This window comes from Mastigoproctus giganteus, chromosome 4 (assembly GCF_048544385.1).
Source record: "Mastigoproctus giganteus isolate SK-2022 chromosome 4, ASM4854438v1, whole genome shotgun sequence".
Classification (NCBI taxonomy): domain Eukaryota; kingdom Metazoa; phylum Arthropoda; class Arachnida; order Uropygi; family Thelyphonidae; genus Mastigoproctus; species Mastigoproctus giganteus.
In genome coordinates, this window is record NC_143578.1 from 36,140,133 (window position 1) to 36,162,446 (window position 22,314).

General features: G+C 36.6%; 1 protein-coding gene across 4 annotated transcripts in view; it reads left to right on the forward strand.

Annotated features, from left to right (window-relative positions):
* Atg17 (autophagy-related 17) overlaps window positions 1-22,314 on the forward strand; it is a 648,565-nt gene that overhangs the window by 210,941 nt on the left and 415,310 nt on the right. For all 4 annotated transcript variants that reach the window (XM_090372636.1, XM_090372635.1, XM_090372637.1 and 1 more), the window contains 2 exons: window positions 5,049-5,189; window positions 20,930-21,823. In XM_090372636.1, the coding sequence (XP_090228762.1) occupies window positions 5,049-5,189; window positions 20,930-21,823 (1,035 nt within the window). The remainder of the gene's footprint in view (window positions 1-5,048; window positions 5,190-20,929; window positions 21,824-22,314) is intronic.

Sequence of the window (22,314 nt, forward strand, 5' to 3'; positions counted from 1 at the left end):
TCTGGTTTATGTTACCCATTTATGGACAGATTCAATGGAAAAGTTTGGTGAAACGCAAGCAGTTGCTCTTTACATGTCAAAGGCTTTCAATCGTGTTTGGCATAAAGGTCTTCTACACAACCTTCAATCTTATGGTTTGCCAACTGTTTTTAGTTATTGGTTATCCAGTTTTCTCTCTGACTGCTCACTGAGGGTGATGGTAGATGGCTCTCTGTCTTCTAACTTCTCCACTAATGTTGGTGTCCGCCCAAGGTTCAGTTCTTTCCCCCACTCTTTTCCTCTTGTATATTAATGACCTTCTTCCATTTACCAGAAATCCTATCCATAGTTTTGCTGATGATGGCACATTGCATTCCACCTTCCAGTTTGAGAAACCTCGCCCTACTCAATCAGCTTCAACGTATTGAATATCCGCTACCAATTCCTTAAATGCTGATCTCCTGGTAATTCTCCAGTGGGGCAAAGACAACTTAGTTGATTTCTAAACTTCTAAAACTCAGTCCTGTCTTATGTCTCACAAAAATGATTCCTCTGCTCCTATGCTTATCTTTGGTGACACTCTGATTTCTAGACAAGATAATATCTCTCTTTTTGGGATTACCCTAACTTCTAATCTCTCTTGGCACAAGCACATTACAAAAATTGCTTCATCTGCATCTAAAAAACTTGGATTTCTCTTTCGCTCTCGGCTTTACTTTTCTTCCAAACAGCTGGCAAATGTACAAATCACAAATTTGCCCTACCGTGGATGGAATATTATTCCCACATCTAGGGCAATGCCCCCAAAACCTCTCTCAGGCTTCTAGATTCCATTGAGAAGCGGACGTTTGTCTCATACGTTTACTGTGTCTGCTGCATGCTTTTTCTACAGATACTTCCCTGGGCACTGTTCTTCTGACTTGGCTTCTATAATTCTCGCTCTCTCTTTGAAAACAATCTGAACACGTGCCGCCACCAGCCAACATCTATTTATTGTCCAACTTCAAACTCACAGAACCAACTTTTCATCTTCCTCGTTTATTCATTCAACTGCCGATTTCTGGAACAACCTTCCTTCATATGTATTTATTGAAAATTACGGTCTACAGAAATTCAAGTCTAATGTAAACAAATATCTTCTTTTGCCTTCTCAACCTCCAACCCATGCATGGTACTAAGTACTATGGGTTCTAATACCTCTCATGTTTGAGGTTTTCATTAAAAAATAAATAAAAAAAAAAAAAAAATATATATATATATACAGTAAACCCTCATTAAACCGGACTAATAGGGACTGAGACGTGTCCGTTTTAATGAAAGCTCGGATTATATGGAATACGCTCTGTAATGTCTTGTGTGTAACAAAGTTGTATGCCTGGTTCAATTGAAAAACCTCCTTTTGAATAAAATCATTCAATTTGTTTCCTGAAAGGCTCAACAACTTCAAAATCAGCACTAAGAATTTCCCCACACATTTTCTTGTTTGAAATGTTATGCCGTCTTCTAAATCTAAAAAGCCAACTCAAGCTTGTTTTAAATTGTTCAATTCCTAACTGTTTAGCCAGTCTCTCCACTTCTGCTTGAATTTCTATTTCTCGCACAGCGAAACCAGATGAACGAAGTTGGGAAAACCATTTGTACACAGCATCATCTAGTGCTTTATCAGTAGGCATCCACATTCGTTTAACTTTACTTTTTTCTTTCTCCACATTAAACTTTAGAACAAAATTACTAATTTCACTTTTTTTCTTTTTAATGTCCGACACGGTTTGTTTTGCGATGCCGTACTCAAGACAGATGCTGGACATTGAAGCTCCTTTTTCAAGTTTTTCTATCACCGATAGTTTATCGTGAAGAGAAAGCATTTTATGCTTGTGCTTCTGTCCTACACTAGGCTTACTTAATTAATTAAAGACATTGTCACAGCACAGTCATTGACACTGCATAGCACAAACGACAAAAGATAGAAGTGCGTAACTGCAGAGCAAATGGCAAACAACTGTCTGAACTGCAGCCGGGAAGCAAAAAATAAATTATCCAAAAGACAGTCTCTTTATAGCACAGTCTCTCTATAGGCAAAAGACATTTCTTTATAGTACAATCTATAGCCAAAGGACTTCTCTTTATAGCACAGTTTTTACATTTCTTTATAGTACAGTCTATAGCCAAAAGACTTCTCTTTATAGCACAGTTTTTAAGACAGTTTTAACCTATGGTTCTGAGAACTGGATAAGAAATAAAAGAATTGATTAAAGATTAGTCTTAAGAAATGAGATTTTTAAGAAAATAAATGGAATTAACTCTACTGAAAACACTAGCAAGCCCATATTAAAAATGAATCTTGGTAATTAACAGGGTTCCCATACATTTTGAAAACTTGGGGAATTGGAACATTATAAAAATATATCTGAGGGAAAATCTTAACTGTGTATAGCCAAAAGACATCTCTTTATAGCACTATTTTTAAGCCTGTTTTAACATATGATTCTGAGAACTGGATAAGAAATGAGATTTTTAAGAAAATAAATGGAATTAACTCTACTGAAAACACTAGCAAGCTCATAATAAAAATGAATCTTGGTAAGTTCCCATACATCTTGAAAACTTGGGGAATTGGAACATTATAAAAATATCTCAGGAAAAATCTTAACTGTGTATCTTTGTTAAGTTATTGATATTGTAATCATCATAAAAAGAATCTTCTCAGGCTGTTGGTTATACTTGGTTGTCTTCTCAACTATTAGGAAAGGTTAATATTGATTAATAAAATAAAAAGTAAAGGTTAGAATTTTTGCAACCAGCAATGCAGAAATTGATCAAGCACTTCCTGTCGCACTATGGCCATAGATGGCCGACCGGGCTAGCCGGGTAGGTAAAGTGCCTGCCTGGCAACCCAAAGGTTTTGGGTTCGATTCCTGCCTCGGGCTGGATATCACGATGGTGCCGAACCATCCGGTTGGTTGGATATCCCGGTCACGATACACGAAGGAAGCAAGAAAAAAACTGGTTCCTTTGTGTATTGATCACATCATACGAAATAAATAAAATAGCCATAGATGCTGATGCGCCAAATAAATCACCAATCAACTAACCATCAAGCACTTCCCCTGATGTTTTATTTTGTTAGAGCTTTCACCTGTTTGGTACCATACCAAAGTATTTCATAAAAATAGTAATGTACATTTATGTTATAAAAGTACTAATGTAGATTTACATAATTTTGTTAGAGCTTCCACCTGTTTGGTACCATATGAAGGTATTTTATATAAATACTAATGTAGATTTATGTTTTCATTCCATTACACACAAAAAATCAATTATGTATACAACCAAATCATTAAACTAAAATTTAGTGTGTTGCAAGAAGAGAAAGAGATATATTGAAATATGTAATCCTCTTCATAGACTCATTAATTGTGGATATCTCTCTTATCATTAATTAATAGTATTAAAAAGTTATGTTCTTAGTAGGTATGCTTCTGCACTAAATGTGGTAAGATCTGGAAAGAAGTACACAGTATACCTGCCATTCATATCTGCACAGATTGGAAAATTAAATACTGCCTTCCAAAATGCTAATTGTGCACCCATTATAAAATTTAAAAAAATTATGATCAATGCAGCCAGGCATATGCAAATAATGTATAGTGTTTCTTGTCTTTGTGGCACCAGGGATTCCCCACAACTCTGCACTGTAACTCTGGCGAATACAAAACTCTGTAAAGGTCAGATTATGTAGGTTAGCGTGTGTGTGTTCGTGTTTGGTTAATATAGGGTTCTGTTGGTATGTTGTTTATAGGAGCCCAAAGAGAACCACATTTGCTTAGTTTTCTACAAGCCATATGCACAAACAAACCATTATGCTTATGTACAGCATGTATATTGTGGAGTACTTGGAGTTCTATCTCTTCATATGAGGGATCAATCCAATGCACTCTACTGGATAGAACTAATAGCCATAAAAATTCTGTTAATTGCAGTCATTCTGGAGCCTCAGAGCTTGGCACAAAATGCCATATCCCTTTGTCGCATTTTTAAATTTGACCAGATTTCCGTACTGGACTATCAGTCTAACTATTTTAAATTGCTTATTTCAGAAATTCCACATTAAAATACACGAGAGTTATATCATTGCTCAGTCTATTTATTACAGCACACATGGATTTAAGTACCTACATGAGAAGTAATTCCATTACCCCCCTTTTTTAAAGAGTATTTTTTAAAGTAGTAGTATTTTAAGTAGTAGTAATAGTTTAAAAGTAGTTATTAAAGTAGTAGTATGTTTGCCTCCTTTAAAGTATATTTTTAGTTTTGCCTTCAATAGTAACACATTCAAAGTTTTAATCTTACTTTGGGGAAAGTTTTCAGAATATTTTAGTTGATGGAAGTCTGCTTTTGGTGATCTCCCATTTCTCTTATTTTGTTATTGATAATGTTGCCAGGTTTCTCAAGAGATTTCACAGGAGGTGCCTCCGGAGCCAGGTGGGCAGGAGCAGCAGTGCGTAACACACGCTTCTTGATTAGACTGGGGTTCGAGCCTGTGACCACCAAATACGGAGGATGTGGAAAGGTCAGGGAATGACCCGGAGCAATATGGCCTTATATGCTAATGCTCCTAAAAAAAAAAAAAAAAAAAAAAGATTTCACAGTTAATCTGATTGATGGCTAAATGGAAACGGTTACTATTGGGGCATACTTGTATTTACAATTATTTAATGGAAAGTGGTTTTAATGCACAATATATTAACAGTGAGATTGAAACAATATTTAATGCACAATGTATTAACAGAATGAGATTGAAAAAATAGTATAGAATAGAATAAACTACGGATAAGGATAATTTCTTTTAAGTACATAAAACTTTGTACTTTAAACGCTTTTAAATATTAATTTCCTTACATTTTGACCTGATTTCCTATCATTAAAATAAAATTTTCAAAAATGAAATTAGAATTTTAAAAACAAATAAAAAAAATATAAAAGAAAAAGATAAATTCATTGTTACTTTTTTATTTTTGATTTTCTTCTGTTATTTATGCATCACTTAATGTTTCTATTTTTCTTTTAAGTGGGCAACTCGCTTGGCCCATCAGTCTCTGAATCATCATAAAGCAGAAGTTGCATTAAGAAAAACTTTCAACAGCCAAATTTCTAACCATTTTCTGAAGGCCCTTTTCCCAGGACTGAGTGATTTCCCTCCACCTTTTGCAGTAAGTACTTTAAAAATGAAATCACGATTTATAAAAACAAGTACACACACACACACACACACACACATGCACGCGCGCACACGTGTTCAAAGAAAGAGCACCACCCCTTAAAATTGTAATTGTCATCTGAATAACATAAGTATATGGCAATATTTCTTATGGATTGCATCACATAAGATTGACACATGTAGGTAATATTGCATCAGCTGTTACTTTCAGCTGTATAAGCACGCTCTGCAAGAGTTGCAATCATTCCTTGCTTGTGTCAGGATGGCGAGTTACGTGCAGTTGATGCCACGAAGAAAGAGTGCCATTGTTGCTTTACTTGAGGAAGGATATTCTTCCCATCATATTGCTTATAGAGTGTCTTGTAATTGGTTGACAGTGAGTAGATTTGTATCCAAACTCAAGAATACTGGTTCTGCTGATAGGAAAAAAGGAACCGGATGCAAACGAGCCTCTACGCCAGAACAGGAATGCGTTTTGAAGCACTTATGTCTTAAAAACCATAAAGCTTCTTCATCTGAGCTGAAAAGAGAATGGGAAGAACATACAGGAGCGGTAGCAAGTGCAGTAACAGTCAGAAGATGCCTCTTCAAAAATGGACTTGTAGCCTGTCGTCCTAAAAAGAAGCCCCTCCTCACACAAAAAATGAAAAAGGCCTGATTAATTTGGTGTAAGGAGCATGTGAAATGATCCCCCGAGCAGTGAAAGTCAGTTATTTTCTCGGATGAGAAGAAATTCAACTTGCATGGCTCTGATGGGAGACAGAAACGATTTGCCATAGACGTGGTGAAGAATACCATCCAGACTGTATGGTGTCTTCAGTGAAATTCCCTACCAGCCAAATGATATGGGTGCATTTCGTATCACAGAGTAGGTCACCTGCAGTTTATAAAAGGTTCCGTAAATGCTAATGGATACCTGGCTATGTTGGAAGGCAAATTGCTGCCAACCATTAGAGCCCATTTCAGCCTGCCAAGTAACTGCATCTTTCAGGATGACTCTGCTCCTTGTCACTGGGCGAAAAGTGTAAGTAGGCACTTCTGTAGTTACTTTAGCTTCATTTCTGCATTAGAGGTTTGACAGTAATGTGTTTACCTTTGTTACAGGTGAAAAAATGGTTGGAAGAACAGTCCATTGCAAGTATTAGCTGGCCAGGAAACAGCCTGGACCTGAATTCTATAGAGAATTGTTGGCATCGTGTGGAATCTGCAGTTGCCAGGAAGCCATAATTCGTGTTTGGAACCACGAACTATCAGTTGATTATGATCAGAAATTGATCTTGTCAATGCCTCGATGTGTGCTGCTGTCAGCAGGGTTAAACTAAATATTAGTTTGCACCTGGTGAACTCTTCATTTTGTTTTCCATTTAAAATGATAAACTGAAGTAAATTGAGGGCCTCTGATAACATTTCAGCCACAATTGTCGTGTTTACTAAAACTGTTGTATAAAGGTTGCAACTGCTCTTTTGGAATATTTTGAGAGCACCTATCAAATGTTACTTAGCTTTGCCTTAACTATTAATAAATATCTTTCATTTATATTTCTATTGGTGATGCTAGTCATTAATTTAATATACCATCGCAAAAGAGGGTTAGAAATTCTTAGGTGATGCACTTTCTTTGAACGTGTGTGTGTGTGTGTGTGTGTGTGTGTGTGTGTGTGTGTGTGTGTGTGTGTGTGTGTGTGTGTGTGTGTGTGTGTGTGTGTGTGTTAAATAATTAATAAAAATAATAGGTTTTTAAACTGAATGTTTAAATGAACAAACAAATGAAATATATACAAATCGGTTAGATAAGTGTATAGGTTGTGGTGCTGACCTGTCAGGTGTAGCTACAAGGGAAAAATTAAAAAGTGCCTGAAAAATAAAAGCAGATTACATAAAATATAAATAAAATTAAATGAAAATATATAAATGGTACTTTTAACATTAGCATTAATAAAGGCACATGATGCAAGAAAGCAAACTTATATAGCATCAGCCAAAAAAAAAAAAAAAAAAGAGAAAGTTTGTTCCAGCAATCAACCACCCACTGGCTAAAGGCAAACTTCCACACATCTATATCTACAACTGTCTTTCCTCAATTTGAATTTATGCCCTTTCAGACAATTATTCTGAGCAAGAGGAAGAATCCCATTAGCATTCAACATACTAAAACCATTCAAGGCTTTATACACCTCAATCAGATGACCTCGCAGGTGCCTAGTCTCTCCAGATACTGTAATTTGCAAAACTTAAGCCTTTCTTCGTAAGAGCAACCCTTTGTTCCATTCACTAATCTTGTTGCCCTTCTCTGTACTCGTTCCGGCAGCTCTACATCCTTCTTAAAATGAGGCCTCCAGACCTGTATACAGGTCTGGAGGCCTCATTTTAATATCATTTTAATACCGTATCATCTGCACAGTACTCAAGGTGTGGCCTGACCATTGCCTTATACAAGGGGATAATCACTTCCCTATCCCTGCTAGAAAAATTGCTGTATATCATTTACAAGACACCATGAGCTACTCTTGCAGACCATCTGCACTGCTCAGAAAACTTCATATCTACCTGCACAATTACCCCCAGGTCCTTTTCGTTCTCTACCACTGTCAGTGTAGTACCACACAGTTGATACATTACTCTGGGGTTACTGCTTCCCATATGCAGTCCTTTTCATTTGTCAATGTTAAACTTCAGTTGCCACCTCTCAGCCAGTCTGCTCAACTTTTCCAGATCCTGTTGCAGTAGTGTACTATTATTACTGTCATTAACATCCCTGCCAACCTTCGTATCATCTGCAAACTTAGACATTAACCCTGATATACCTTCATCAATATCATTGATAATACCAAAAACAACAGTGGGCCCAACACCGAACCTTGGGGGACCCGCTAATAACATTAGTCGACCATCCTTTTATCGCTCAACCATCCTTTTATCCACCGTAGCAACTTGCCCTTAATGCCATACTGCTCCACTTTGTACAGTAGGCTTCCCTGTGCCACAGTATCAAAAGCCTTCCTAAAATCCAAGTATATGATATCAAAATTATTTTTTGCCTCCAATTCCTTTGTGACCACATCATAGTATCCAGTCAAATTTGTCAGACAAGACTTCCCTTAACAAACCCATTCTGTGTCTGAACTATAGCTGCAGTCTTGTCTAGATGATCCTGCATCGCTTCTTTAACCAGTGACTCCATTATTTTCCCTGGAACAGAAGTTAGACTAACTGGTCTGTAATTACCTGTGTCACCCTTAGATTCTCCCCTCTGTGAATTGGGGACACATTTTCATATCTCCAGTCCACGGGGACCTCCCCCCGAGTCCAAGCTTTCATAATTATGGCTAAGGGTTTGCTTAGTTTCTTTGCTGCCTCCTTTAATATAACTGGATAGATCCCATCCACCCCCAGGTGCCTTCCTTATGTTTAACTTCCACAATTTCTCCTCCACTTTGCTCTCAGTTTTTACAAAATCAGTTAGCTCCCCGTTAGAGTTTGATAAACATAAAAACATTTTCAGAATCTTCTCTTCGTTCCTATTTTTTAGGTTTTGTAAACTTGAGTCATTTGTGCAATTTGTGCGTTGAGTGTTTGTCGTTATTAATTGCTTATATTTTTTTTTTACTGTTTTAAATTTTACAATAAAAAAAAAGAAAATGTCAGTGAATAAATATCAATCAACCAAAACATATTGTTTCAAGGTAAAGTGCTGTATTTACTGTAATATTTATTTATTTCTTAGAAATTTTAGATATTTAAACTTGTGTTAGCAATTTTATTTGGTTTCTAACTTTTTTTAGTGCTTTATTTACCAGGATGAATATTTTTTTGGAGTGCTCTGCCTCTATCCCTGTTTTTCCCATAAGCCTTGTTGTTTTCAATGTGCAAAATGCCATAACACAGAGATTTTTAGGGACACATGTACCACATTATAGCAGAACTGACTGTATATGTGTGTGTGTATTCACACACACAATTTTGTCTTGGACAGTACTCTCTTCTAAAATGTTCTTGAATTCTGTCTTCTAAAATTTCCATACATGTAACTTATTAATGCTCCAGAAAGACTGAATGCCATTGGGAAACTCTTTCTAATTGAATGTTCATTACTGTCTTTCAGGTATTGGATAAAGCAAAATTCTACTTACAGTTCTCTTTTCTGCATTCCTTCCTTCTCCTCTGGACTTTTAGGTTTAGGCCTCTATAATCAAATTAGAATTTTCTCCAATTCTTGGCATTTTCTGGAATTTTTCAGCTCCTGCTATTCGTCTGATTTTGTTACTTCTTCATCTATCGGCTTTTCTGGAGTGCTTTCCTAAATTTCCTGTTATCAGGGCCCAGCCCGACTCCAACACTTTTTCTCCGCTGAAACACTCATAACTAACTTCCCAACCAACTACCTTCAACACCTCGGCAAATAAAAATCTCCCTCTTTTCTGTTTTGGATACTACTTTTTTTTTAAAAAGATCATGTTCCCATACCCACCTGGCTAATCCCTTATTCTCCTGATTCCTTTTGTTTTTCTGGGAACTCGAATTATTCAGTGTCCCTGACTTTCCCACAGACTTACGGATTAAACCCTCTTTTGTTTTATGCAGCTAATTTGTTCTACATGACTTGTAGAAAGCTTGATACAGAGGACCTGAGACTCACCCTTTCCTGTAGGGGAAATATTCCTTTGTATATATTCTCTTTTGTTTCTTCATTGTCCATGTGCTTCGCAAAATCATTTGAATATTTTTAAATTTAGAATTTGGATAGTAGATTTATTAAAACTGCCTTAAAATAATAATAATATCAGTAAGCAGAGGCTTACAACACTCTTTCCTAGATACTGTGTTCCAGCCAGATTCAATCTTCTCACATACTGCACATATATGCTGTGGTATCTTTTTAATATCAGTGTCTTTTCCTTTCTAAGCATGTCTAAAATGCTGTATTGATGATACATACATTTAATAAGAAAATTGGCCAGCTCAGCCTTCTACCTGATTTAAAGCAATTGCTATTCTGTGCGACTTCTCTCCCACTGATGTCCTGCAGAATAGCATTTGCTACTTGTTTTGACTCACTACTACAACTTACAATGAATACAACGCGGAGATGGGGGAAACCCCAGGTGCTATCAGACAACTAACACACTTTACTAGAACACGGAGTGGCTTATATTCACTGTCCACGGAGGTTATGCAATAGTGATGCTGCTGATATTCTTGGAATAAGTTAGCATTTTAACTTTGAACATGTGACCATTTTTCCTTATCTAGATAGCTATTGTTCTCTATGATTTATGTTAAAAGTATAAACTTCTGGGCTGGGGTCAAATTCAGTGATAAGCTGTGTATATATGAGACTGAAAACAATTTATGAAGTAAAGATTTATAGTTTACATTTTAATTACACTGGAAAAAGGTGTAGGGATTGAGAGAGAAAGAGAAAGGGATACAAGTGAAAATGCTACGCAGTAGTTATTTCCCTTGTTCTAGAATCATTTATAACCATGAAAATTTCATCCTTATTCATTTTGCTTATGCCTCTCAGAGCCTTAAACGCCTCAATCAAGTCTCCTCTAAGGTGCCTAGTTTCCAAGCTCTGTAACCCACATATTCGAAGTCTTTCTTCATATGGACGCCCTTTTGCCAATTTCATCAGGCGAGTTACTTCTTGAAAGGGTCTTTGGACCCTTTCAAGAAGAACAATGTCTTTCTTTAGGTGCAGTCTCCATACTTGAACATAGTATTCCAAGTGTGGTCTAACAATAGCCTTATATAATGGGATTATGACATCCTTATCTCTACTAACGATTGTTCAATAAATCATCGATAGGACACATGGGCCATCCTTGCAACCAGTCTACAATGCTTGGAGAACTTATATCTGACCGTATCATAATACCAACGTTCCTTTCCTCCACTACCGGTTTTAGTTCAACTCCACTAAGTGTATAAGTTATTTTTAGGTTACTGTTCCCCAGGTGCAATACCCTACACTTTGCTGGATTAAAGAATAGCTGCCATTTTTCTGACCATCTCTGAAGTCTATCTAGGTCATTCTGAAGAAGCTCTGCTCGGCAGTGATCATTTACTACTCTACCAATCTTTACATCATCCGCAAATTTAGACATCATGCCCTCTATCCCTTCGTCAATGTCATTTATGAAAATCAAATACAGCAGGCCCCCGTTATAACGTGGTTCACTAGAACGCTGTTCTTATATTATAACCCATATCTGACTATAACGCTATCACAGATTACTATAACGCTCTTTTACAGATTGCATTTTTGGCATATTTAATGAAATCGTTTCATTTGATGGAGTTGATAACTTGAAAATGAATAGCAAAACAGCATTAAAACGTTTCCCACGCCGACTTGAGAAATTTTCCCACGCTCAGTGAAAATTTTCTCGCACGCTAATTTAATGTACAAAAGTAGTAATGACTTGTTACGTACTTCCGAGATCACCATTTTAAAAAAAAATATCAAGTATGTTGCTTGTAATATTTGTGTTTTATGCATTTATCCGAAGTCTAGTCATCACTCAGTACAGTATTAGACATCGTGCGTAATGGACAGTTTACTCGAACATTGTATCGTAATTAATGCAACCAATGCAGTTACATTTTCGAAGAGTTAATAATGGCCGATAAGAATGAAAAAGCAATAACGTCTGGGCGCAGTACGAAGACTATAAATGTAAGAAAAAGACTGAATTTGAAAATTAAATTAGACGTTTTGAAGCGAATCGATTCTGGTCAACGATAAGCGGATGTGTGCCATAATTTAGAACTTGCAAATTTAACTGTAAGAACAATAGCAGCGGGAAAGATAGCTGTTCCACTGCAAGCAACTAGGGCTAGGCTGGCTATTAGGATTGAAATGGAAAGACTTTAACTAATTTTATTAAAGATAATATCCAATGCAGAATTCAGTTAAGTTAAATATTATTTAAAAAAAAAAAAAAAGAGAAAGAGATTAGCCAATATGATGATCTGAAGAAAACTCACAAAAAAAAAAAAAAAAATGTGGAACCATTTAAAACTGGTAAGGGCTAGTTGAATATATTTAAAATCCAGGGAGAAGCCTCAAGTGCAGATCAAGGAGCTGAAACTTTCAAAAAAGAACTTGTTAAAATTATTGAAGAGGGGTATTATACTTCTTAACAACTTTTTAATATAGATGAAGCAGGACTTTTATGGAAACGAATGCCTAAAATAAGTTTCATATTGAGAGAAGAAAAAAACATGCCAGGTTTCAAAGTGGCGAAGGATCGGTTGACTTTATTGTTAGGTGGTAACGCTGCTAGGGATTTAAAATTAATACCCCTTTTAGTTTATTTGGAAGAGGGCCAAAGTTCAACTCAAATCGACACATTTTTCATGATTAAATGTCTTTTTTAGACTGCAACTCACAAATACGTATGTTACCTTATGGGAATGCAGCGCTCGCTTAGCGTGGATTCACTTAGCACTCTGTTTTTCCGGAACAAATTATCAGCGATAAGCGGGGTCACCTGTACAACAATGGTCCTATTACTGATCCTTGGGGAACCCCACTTCTTACATCAACTCAATCTGAGGAATAACTGTTTATCAAAACCCTCTGCCTCCTGCCCTGAAGCCATCCTGCTATCCATCTAAGGATTTTCCCTGTGATTCCAACCCATTCCAGCTTATAAAGTAACCGCTCATGTGGAACTGAGTCAAATGCTTCGCTGAAATCCAAATAAACAATGTTGAAATTATTCCCCAAGTTCAGCTCTTGAGTGACCCTGTCAAAATAGCTAGCCAGATTAGTTCAACATGATTTACCCATTACAAAACCATACTTCAGAATTCCATTTCTATCTAAATGATCCTGAATTCCACCCTTGATCATTGTCTCCATTATTTTCCCTACTACTGAAGTTAGACTAATTGGCCGATAATTTCCTACTTCACTCTTAGAACTGCCCTTATGTATTGGAGATACATTTGCACTTTTCTAATCCAACTGAATCACTTCCAAGTCCAGTCCAGTGATGCTCCCATAATTAGCCTCAATAGTTCAATGCACTCACTTGCCTCCTCCCTTAAGATTATAGGGTATATGCTATCAACCCCAGGAGCCTTACTGACCTGTCGGCTCGAAATTTTTTTTTTTTTTTTTCAATATATAAACATGTGAAATTTCAACATGATTAATTACATATTTTTCAACTTCACTCCCATAATTTCTCATTGATGTAAAGAGTGTTCCTTCTCTAAATATCAATGCAAAGGAACTGTTGAATTCATCAATGCAACTTCAGCTGGGGTATATGATACTATCCCATGTTCCATTACATAAGGGTCTGATCTGGTTTGTCCTTCTCTTTGCATTGATATATGTGAAGAATTTCTTATCTCCCTTTGTTCTTTGCCAGCAATTTTTCTTAATCTGCCTTTGCCAGCCTAACCTTTTCTGTGGCACTATTACAAATCAGTTTGTAGCTGTTATAGGCTTCAGTACTTTTTATTGCTCTGTAACTTTTCCATGCTGTCTTTTTCTGCTCAAGTAATCTGGCAACTTCATTATTCATTCAACCTGGAATCCTCCTTGTGGAGTATTTTTTTAATGGTGTATAAGCATTCAAGGCTTCTGTGATTGATGTTTTAAAGGTATGCCAAATTCAGTTGTATTTGCTCTCTGTAAGATATCTACCCAGTTAATAGAGGCCATGTAGCATCTTAAGCCGTCGTAATTTCCTTTCCTGAAATTAGAACCATTCCTTTGCCTTTAACTATTACTATCTCTCTCTCTTCATCATCCACTGTAGAACTCCGTTATCACTTCCTGCTACTCGTTCCTGTACTGTCAGCCCTATTATGTCATCTGGTTTTATTATATTTTAATTTTCCAAATATCTTCATCCTGTTCTTCTACAGAATTTAGTTCATTCTAAATGTATCTTCCTGCTATCTATTTTCCCTGCACACTTTCTTGTCAATATAATTTCCACTATATGTTACTTTCCCCTTGCCTTCATTTCACTTGTGTATCTTTAAACACATTTTATCAAAAGCGACTATAGAGTGCTATAATTCTATCCTCTTTTTGCAGCTTTCTTTGAAGTCTGCTTTGCACTATAAATTATTATGAGTTCCAGGCATTCTTTCTAATGAGTTACTTCTTTAGCTTCAGTTATATGTATAGATTCAACTGGTTTTTTTCTCATCTTAACCATTTACTGCGCATTACTCAAATTCCAGGTATCTGTTTTTTTATTCTTTTTGTAACTATCTACTTTTTCGTAATTCTTTCGGTTTTTATATTTTTTGGCTCTTATTTTTCCACTATTTACATTGCAAGCATCTGGTATTATTCTCTTTCTGTCTACTAACTCTCTCTTGGTCAGGGCCTTTGCTAAAAGGATGGCCGACGACCGGGCTAGCCGGGTGGGTAAAGTGCCTGCCTAGCAACCTAAAGGTCGCGGGTTCGATTCCCGCCTCGGGCTTGGATCAAAGTACTTGGATCAAAACCTTGGGAGGTGCATTATGGCCACAGAAGCCTATGCGCCAACAACTTGTAAGATTTGAAATTTTGATTTGAGCTAAAAGGATGGGCTTTACGATCTTTGCTTTAACATATTCTCCCTAAATTTATTGTAAATCGTATCATTCACTTGTAACCACCTATTATTGCATCTAGGTTACACTGTAAACACTTATTTTAATTTTATTACTATTTTACTTCTTAATTTATTTTGTTCTACAACATACATTGTGTTGGTACTACCTTGTCCATATTTTTATGGAAGTTCTACTTTACCCCCTATTTGCTCTCACTTAGTTTTATTTTTAAACTTGCTTTTCTTCTACAGGTATGGACAAGTATAGAAATTCAGTTTTTGATACATGATCAGGTGTAGTCCCCTGATGAAATACCTGATTATGTATCAATATTTATTTTTAGCTAACATAGATTTTAATTTTATAATTCCTCTACCCCTTTCTTGGACTTATAACCAAAATTTCCCACCCTGTCTATTATTCCATATATTAATTTAATAATTTTTGCTTTAGTTCCTTTCTCTCTAATTGATTATCCAATTCAGCCTATAATTTTGCTTAATTCATTATATCATATAAGATATTCACATTCTTTCTATCTTTCTCACACCTTCAACAACATCTTCTGTTTCTACAATCCCTCTCCTGTTAGTTTTGGCATTTTGTATAATTTATGCATCCATTTTTGCACTTTTCAACAGACTTATTAATTTTATCTCACACGTTAACTTATCCTTTGCTGCTACTTTTTTTTTGCACTCAGGTGCAAATGTCATATCATTTTTATTTTTATTTTTATCTTTTCATTACCACGTAACTTTTCATACCATTTTTATACTCATTATATACAGTCGAACTTCCTTATAACGAATTCGATAAATGCAGCGAAAAAATTTGTTATAGAGAAATTTCGTTATACAGGTTACAATTAACCTTAGAGATTGCATCTCTGAACTGGCAAAAGTTTGGACAAATGATGTCACTGAATACACTATTCAAAATTGTTTTTCGAAAACGGGATTTGCATTGAATACAGAAGTCGAACAACAACTGGACGAACAAGATGAACTGCCCCTTTCACAACTGAAAAACTTTGGACATTATTAGAATCGTCCGGAAACATCGAAAATGAAATAACACTGGATAGTTATGTTTATGTAGATCAAGATCTGACTACAACAGAACATTCAAATGAAGATGAAATACTGCTGAACAGTGTTAGACGCGACCATGATCATGAAGAAATTAATGATGATGCTGAAGACACATCAGAACAACCCATAGAAAAGCCAACTTGCGAAAAAATGATTAACGCTTTTAAAACGGTTCGTATGGGTCTACAGTTTTGTGAAAATGTTCCTTATAATGTTTTTAATTCTCTGAACAAATGTGAGGTTTTCTTTGAGAATGAGACATTTTTAATTGTACTGTACAAACGAAAATTACAGATTTTTTTAATTTGTGATACTTACTGGCGAAAATTGTGTAAACGTAATTTAAATAAGTGTTTTCGAAATAAAATACATTAAAAATAAATGTAGTTTCATTTTCATTTTCTAATTAAATAACAATTTATAATAATATATCCAACTGTTGCAAATTGGATATGCCAATAACATATCCAACTGTTGCAAATTTCAGAGCTTGTTGCTTAATTATTGGACCCGATATTGGTATATTCTTTTCACGTATCATTTGCACCCATTTTAGAACAGCTTTATCAACATCTTCATATATATACAACTTAATTCGCTTCTTGTCCTTCAATTGCATTTAAAATTGATTCTCGATTTTTTTAAAATCGTAGATAAGCTGCTTGCTGCAGGTATGCCATATTTCTCCGCAATATCCTTTTTCTTAAATTCCTGGTCAATGTCATGAAGAATCTTTACTTTATTTATCATTAATACTTAAACACTTTCTCTTCGACATTGTTTCCGCAAATGTAAAAATTACTGGACTGCAACTCTTGCTGATACATACGCTGCAAACTTCGCTGTGCTGGCCATATAGTGAATTGTTTGTACCATCTACTCAGTGACGTTCACTTGCCAATTCAACAGTATCACGTGCCTTTTCCTATCAATCACTTTGAAGAAATATATGACTTTCATTGATATATACACGAAAGAAAATTTACGGTTAATGTATGCTGTATGTTACTTTTCAGAAAAAAAATACAAGAGCATATAGCCTATGTGATTGATGACAAATTGTTCTAAAAGAATGAAATAAAAAAAAAATTCATGAAACCCTCTACTGGGAGTCCAGTTAGATGAGAACGGACATATCATATAATGATTGACAGGAAGGTCACATGGTATGGTTGAGGTGAGAAGCGAATGTCACTCAGTAGGCGTCACTAAAAACTGACTATGGTAGCATTCTATGTATTGCCGCCGCAGCATGCTCAAGGATTACCGCAGCGAATTTCATTTTCCCCTGAGCCAACATCAATTTACAAATCTAGCCTATTTATTGTAAAGTTTATGACCACTTTTAAGAAAACCCTTTTCGATTTATAACTGTAACAAAAATGAAACAAAGACCCTCCTGCGGGCATCAAGTATTCACTAAAAGGATGATTAATTCCAGATGTTAATGCACAATTTCGGAGGGAAGGAGGCCGTATATTTGAGCAGCTGTTTAGCAGTAAATGCTTGAAAATCTTCAAAAATGCTTTTACTAATATTTTTAAAAATTCGTTATAGATAGACTAACACTTCGCTATATGGGGTTAATTTAGCATTAGCATTAGCATTAGTAGAGGCATTTGATGCAAGAAAGCAAGCTTATGCAGCATCAGCCAAAAAAAAAAAAAAAAAACCCACTTCCACTTCACCCCTCTGTTCATTCAAAATACCTGTCCAGCTGAGCCTTAAACTTATTTAGGCTATCAACCTCCACCACAAGGGATGGCAGTCTGTTCCACCAATCAACCACCCGCTGGCTAAAGGCAAATTTCCGCAGGTCTATCCTACATCTGTCTTTCCTCAATTTGAATTTATGCCCTCTCAGGTGATTTTTCTGAGCTAGAGGAAGAATCCCATCAGCATTGAGCATGCTTAAACCATTCAAGGCTTTATACACCTCTATCAAATCACCTCGCTGGTGCCTAGTCTCCAGACACTGTAATTTGCAAAACTTAAGCCTTTCTTCGTAAGAGCACCCCTTTGTTCCATTCACTAATCTTGTTGCCCTTCTCTGTACTCGTTCCAGCAGCTCTACATCCTTCTTGAAATGAGGCCTCCAGACCTGTATACAGTACTCTAGGTGTGGCCTGACCATTGCCTTATACAATGGAATAATCACCTCCTTATCCCTGCTGGAAAAATTCCTGTATATCATTGACAATACTCCATGAGCTACTCTTGCAGCCTGTCTGCACTTCTCAGAGAACTTCATATCTGCCTGCACAATCACCCCCAAGTCCCTTTCATTCTCTACCACTGTCAGTGAGAGTTGATATGTTGCTCTGGGGTTGCTGTTTCCCATGTGTAGTACTTTACATTTGTCAATGTTAAACTTCATTTGCCAACTCTCAGCCCATCTGCTCAACCTTTCCAGATCCTTTTGCAGCAGCATAGTGTCAGTAGTGTCCTTGACAACCCTGCCAACCTTTGTATCATCGGCAAACTTGGACATTAAGCCCAATATACCATCATCAATATCATTTATAAATACAGAAAACAACAATGGACCCAACACTGAGCCCTGAGGGACTCCACTAATAACATCAGTCCACGATGAGCAGTGTCCATTGATTACCACTCTCTGTCTTCTCCCCCCTCAACCACCCCTTTATCCATAGCAGCAATTTGCCTCCAATGTCACACTGCTCCAATTTGTGTAGCAGTCTTCCATGTGCAACAGTATCAAAAGCCCTTCTAAGATCCAAGTATATAATATCAAAGTTATTCCCTGCATCCAGCTCTTTTGTGACTGCATCATAGTATCCAGTCAAGTTGGTCAGGCAAGACTTCCCCTTAACAAAACCATGCTGTGTCTGAGCTATAACTGAAGTCTTGTCTAAATGATCCTGCAGTGCTTCTTTAACCAGTGCCTGCATTAATTTTCCTGGAACAGAAGTTAAGCTCACAGGTCTATAATTACTTGTTTCAGCCTTTGATCCTCCTTTGTGAATTGGGGTCACATTTGCACATTTCCAGTCCATGGGTACCTCCCCTGAGTCCAAGGAAGCTCTCATAACTATGGCTAAGGGTTTGCTTACTTCCTTTGCTGCCTCCTTTAATATAACTGGATAGATCCCATCCACCCCGGTTGCCTTTCTTGTGTTTATCTTCAACAGTTTCTCCTCCACTTTACTCCCAGTTATTTCAAGATTCTGTAGCTTACTGCTAGAGTTGAATACACCTCTGGCATTCCCCTTGCTGAATAACTCCTCATGTGTGAATGTCGATGCAAAATATTCATTTAGTTTGTTAGCTACCTGAGCAGGATCATCAACAGTTGACCCATCAATATCAAGTGGACCAATCTGATTCATCCCCTTCCTTCTAGAGTTTACATAAGTAAAGAACTCTTTGCTGTTTTTCTTTGCATCCCTTGCCAAGTATTTCTCGTAATCTGCCTTCGCCTGCCTAACCTCCTTTGTAACTTGGTTGCATATCAACTTGTATCTATCATAGGCTTCTGTGTCATGTGTTAATTTGTAAGTATCCCATGCATTTTTCTTCTCTGCCATATGCCTCATTAGTTCATCTGACGTCCATTTTGGACTAAACCCTGAACAATATTTCTTAGTTGGTATGTAAAGCCTAGTAGCTTCCAAGATAAGTTCTTTGAATGCTTCCCATTTTGAATTTGCTGTTGGTAACATCATCAGTTGGTCCCACTGTATAGAATTTAAATACTGTCTCAGTCCATCGTAGTCGCCTTTACGGAAGCAATAACCCTTCCCTTTACCCCTAATGGTAGTTACCTCTTTGAGTAAATCCCACTTCAGCACACTGTGATCACTGCCACCTAGTGGTTCATTTATCTGCAGATTCTTAATGCATGAAGAATCACTGCTGATAATCAAATCAAGAGTATTACTCCCTCTAGTTGCCTCCCGAACATGCTGATGTAGAAAACAATCATCCAATAAATCCACAAAAGCCCTGCTAGTGTGTGAGTAACCAGCCCCCAAATTCCAGTCAATATCTGGGAAATTAAAATCTCCCGTTATAAGACTCTCTGATTTACTGGCCACTCTATTTCCCTGTACAGTTCCTTATTATACTCATCAGAGTCATTAGGCCTATAGCACACTCCTACTCTCAATTTGGATCTCCCAATGCTTATGTCACACCAAACTGACTCAACACTGCACTGTCCAGCGATGTCGACTGGCTTCACTTCCTTGGTTTTTATGTGTTTCTTAACTAATAGCATAACCCCTCCCCCCTTCCTATCCTGTCTATCCTTTCTGTAGACGTTGTACTCCCCAAATTGCAGTTCTGCATCCCTTATATCTGTGTGACACCACGTCTCTGATATCCCAACAATATCTGCCTTTGATGTTTTGAGCAATACCTCAAATTCATCAAATTTATTTACTAAACTCCTAGCATTGGTGTACACGCAAGTATACCTGCACCTGTTTCTATTCTTAGCTACCCTAACACAACCCATGTGTTTACTTGTACCGCAATGGCTCCCAGCAGTCTCTGAAATACCATGCATCTTGTTTTTCAGGCTTCTGCTCATTCTAATAGAAGCAGTGCAAGAATCTCTTTCACCTCTGCCAGTGGCTACTGTCAATCTATTGGTCTTTGTCTCCCCCCAAGCTAGCAGTTTTCCGACCCACCTAACACTGCCTCGATAGCATCAGCAAATATTCTTGCACCCTTTCTATTTAAGTGTATCCCATCCCTGTAGAAGCAATCTCTCCTGTTAACAAGTACAGTCCAGGCTGAAAAAAATTCTACCCCTTGAGCCTTGCACAATCTTTCCAGGGCCGAATTGATCGACAAGGCTCTCATCATATATTCCCTCCTATCGTGTCTGGGCAGAATTGCAGAGACTTTCAAATTCAACCCTAATTCTCGGCTTTTGTTCAACAGTGAGTTCAACAATTATATTTACATATAATTTTGTTTCAAGGCGCAATATTTTGCGAAAAAATTCGTAATATAGAGAAATTTGTTAAATAGAAGTTCGTAATAGAGAAGTTCCACTGTATATATATATATTATTTATTTATTTTTTTTCCAGACACAAGCTCCAGAACCTTTTGATATAAAACTGCCAGACATTAAACCAGAAGATGTGGAGAAACTGAAACAAGCGCTCCCAGAACTTAGTACTCTTCTAATGGTGCCTTCTATGGAACCACTTCCAAGCGCTTCCATTCCCACAGATTGCATGGTTCTTAGTGAAGCCCCTGTATCTAGAGTTCCAGATGTTTGTGGGAGTCCAACAATTTCTGAACCCCAGAGAACAGATTTACATGATTCTGTGGATTTAATGCGGTATGCTACTCTTCCACATGATGCCATTAGTTTGGTGTCAGCATCTAGTCCTACTGATGAATCATTTATGACTACAGGGTGTAGTGATAGGAGCACTAAAAATCATGTGAAATCACCAGTTAGGAAAAGAGAAAATGAAGCAGGTAGTGAATGCAAGAGACTTCATTTAATTGAGGGAGTTTCTGATAAAGATTCATTTTCACCAGTTGAAGAAGAAAAATGTAAAGATGAATCTGACACTGAAGAGTTCGAAGAAGTAGGGGACGTTCCTAAAACTCATGGCCACATTGAAATAAGTAAAGAACTTAATGAAACTCAGGAAAGTTCCGTATCTGTAGATGCAAGTAAAGATAATAAAACTGCTGTAGAATTTGGTGACGCTACACATTTTGAAATTGATACTCCTTATAGCAATATGCAAGTAGTTCAAATGGAAAGGATAAAATCTCCAGACTCACTTGTCACAACTTCACAAGACTTCCTCACTGCAGATTTTTTTATTGATGAATCTATGCCTTCTTCTTACACTGAAAGCAACGTAACCTCAGGTGGGATGCGGAGTAGCCAAATGGTTAAGTCACATCATGTTGTTGTGGCTGAATTGCAACGTCAGCTGGAAGAAAAGGGGTCTACACTGGTAATTGTTTCTTTTTTTAAAGTCAATTGTTTATTTGTATTGTATATTGTATACAAAGTTTTATTTTTGTGAAATATTTATTATATTAATGTATTATAAAATTTAGATTTTTTTACAAATTTAATTTTAAATTATTTGAATTTATTCTTCTTAACCCCACAGCAGTAGTGCTTGGTCTGATTTACTCTTCAGTTATTGCATGTTAATCCTTTATTAATCACATGTGGTGTAATCAATTCCTTGTACTTTTCATGTTTGTCAGCTGCATTATCCACTCAACTGTGAAGTGGCTTGCCTTCATAGAAAAGTGTTTTCTTTATTTCATTATTGAAATTTAGTAAATCTCTGTTAATTATTGAGAAAACAGGAAAAATGTGGGTTCAAGTGTGAAAAATGCCATTAAGCATTCTGTGTTGTGGTTAAGAAAGTATTACCCTTAGTAAAGCATTTTGTGTTGTGGTTAAGAAAGTGGCAAAAAATAAGAAAAAATT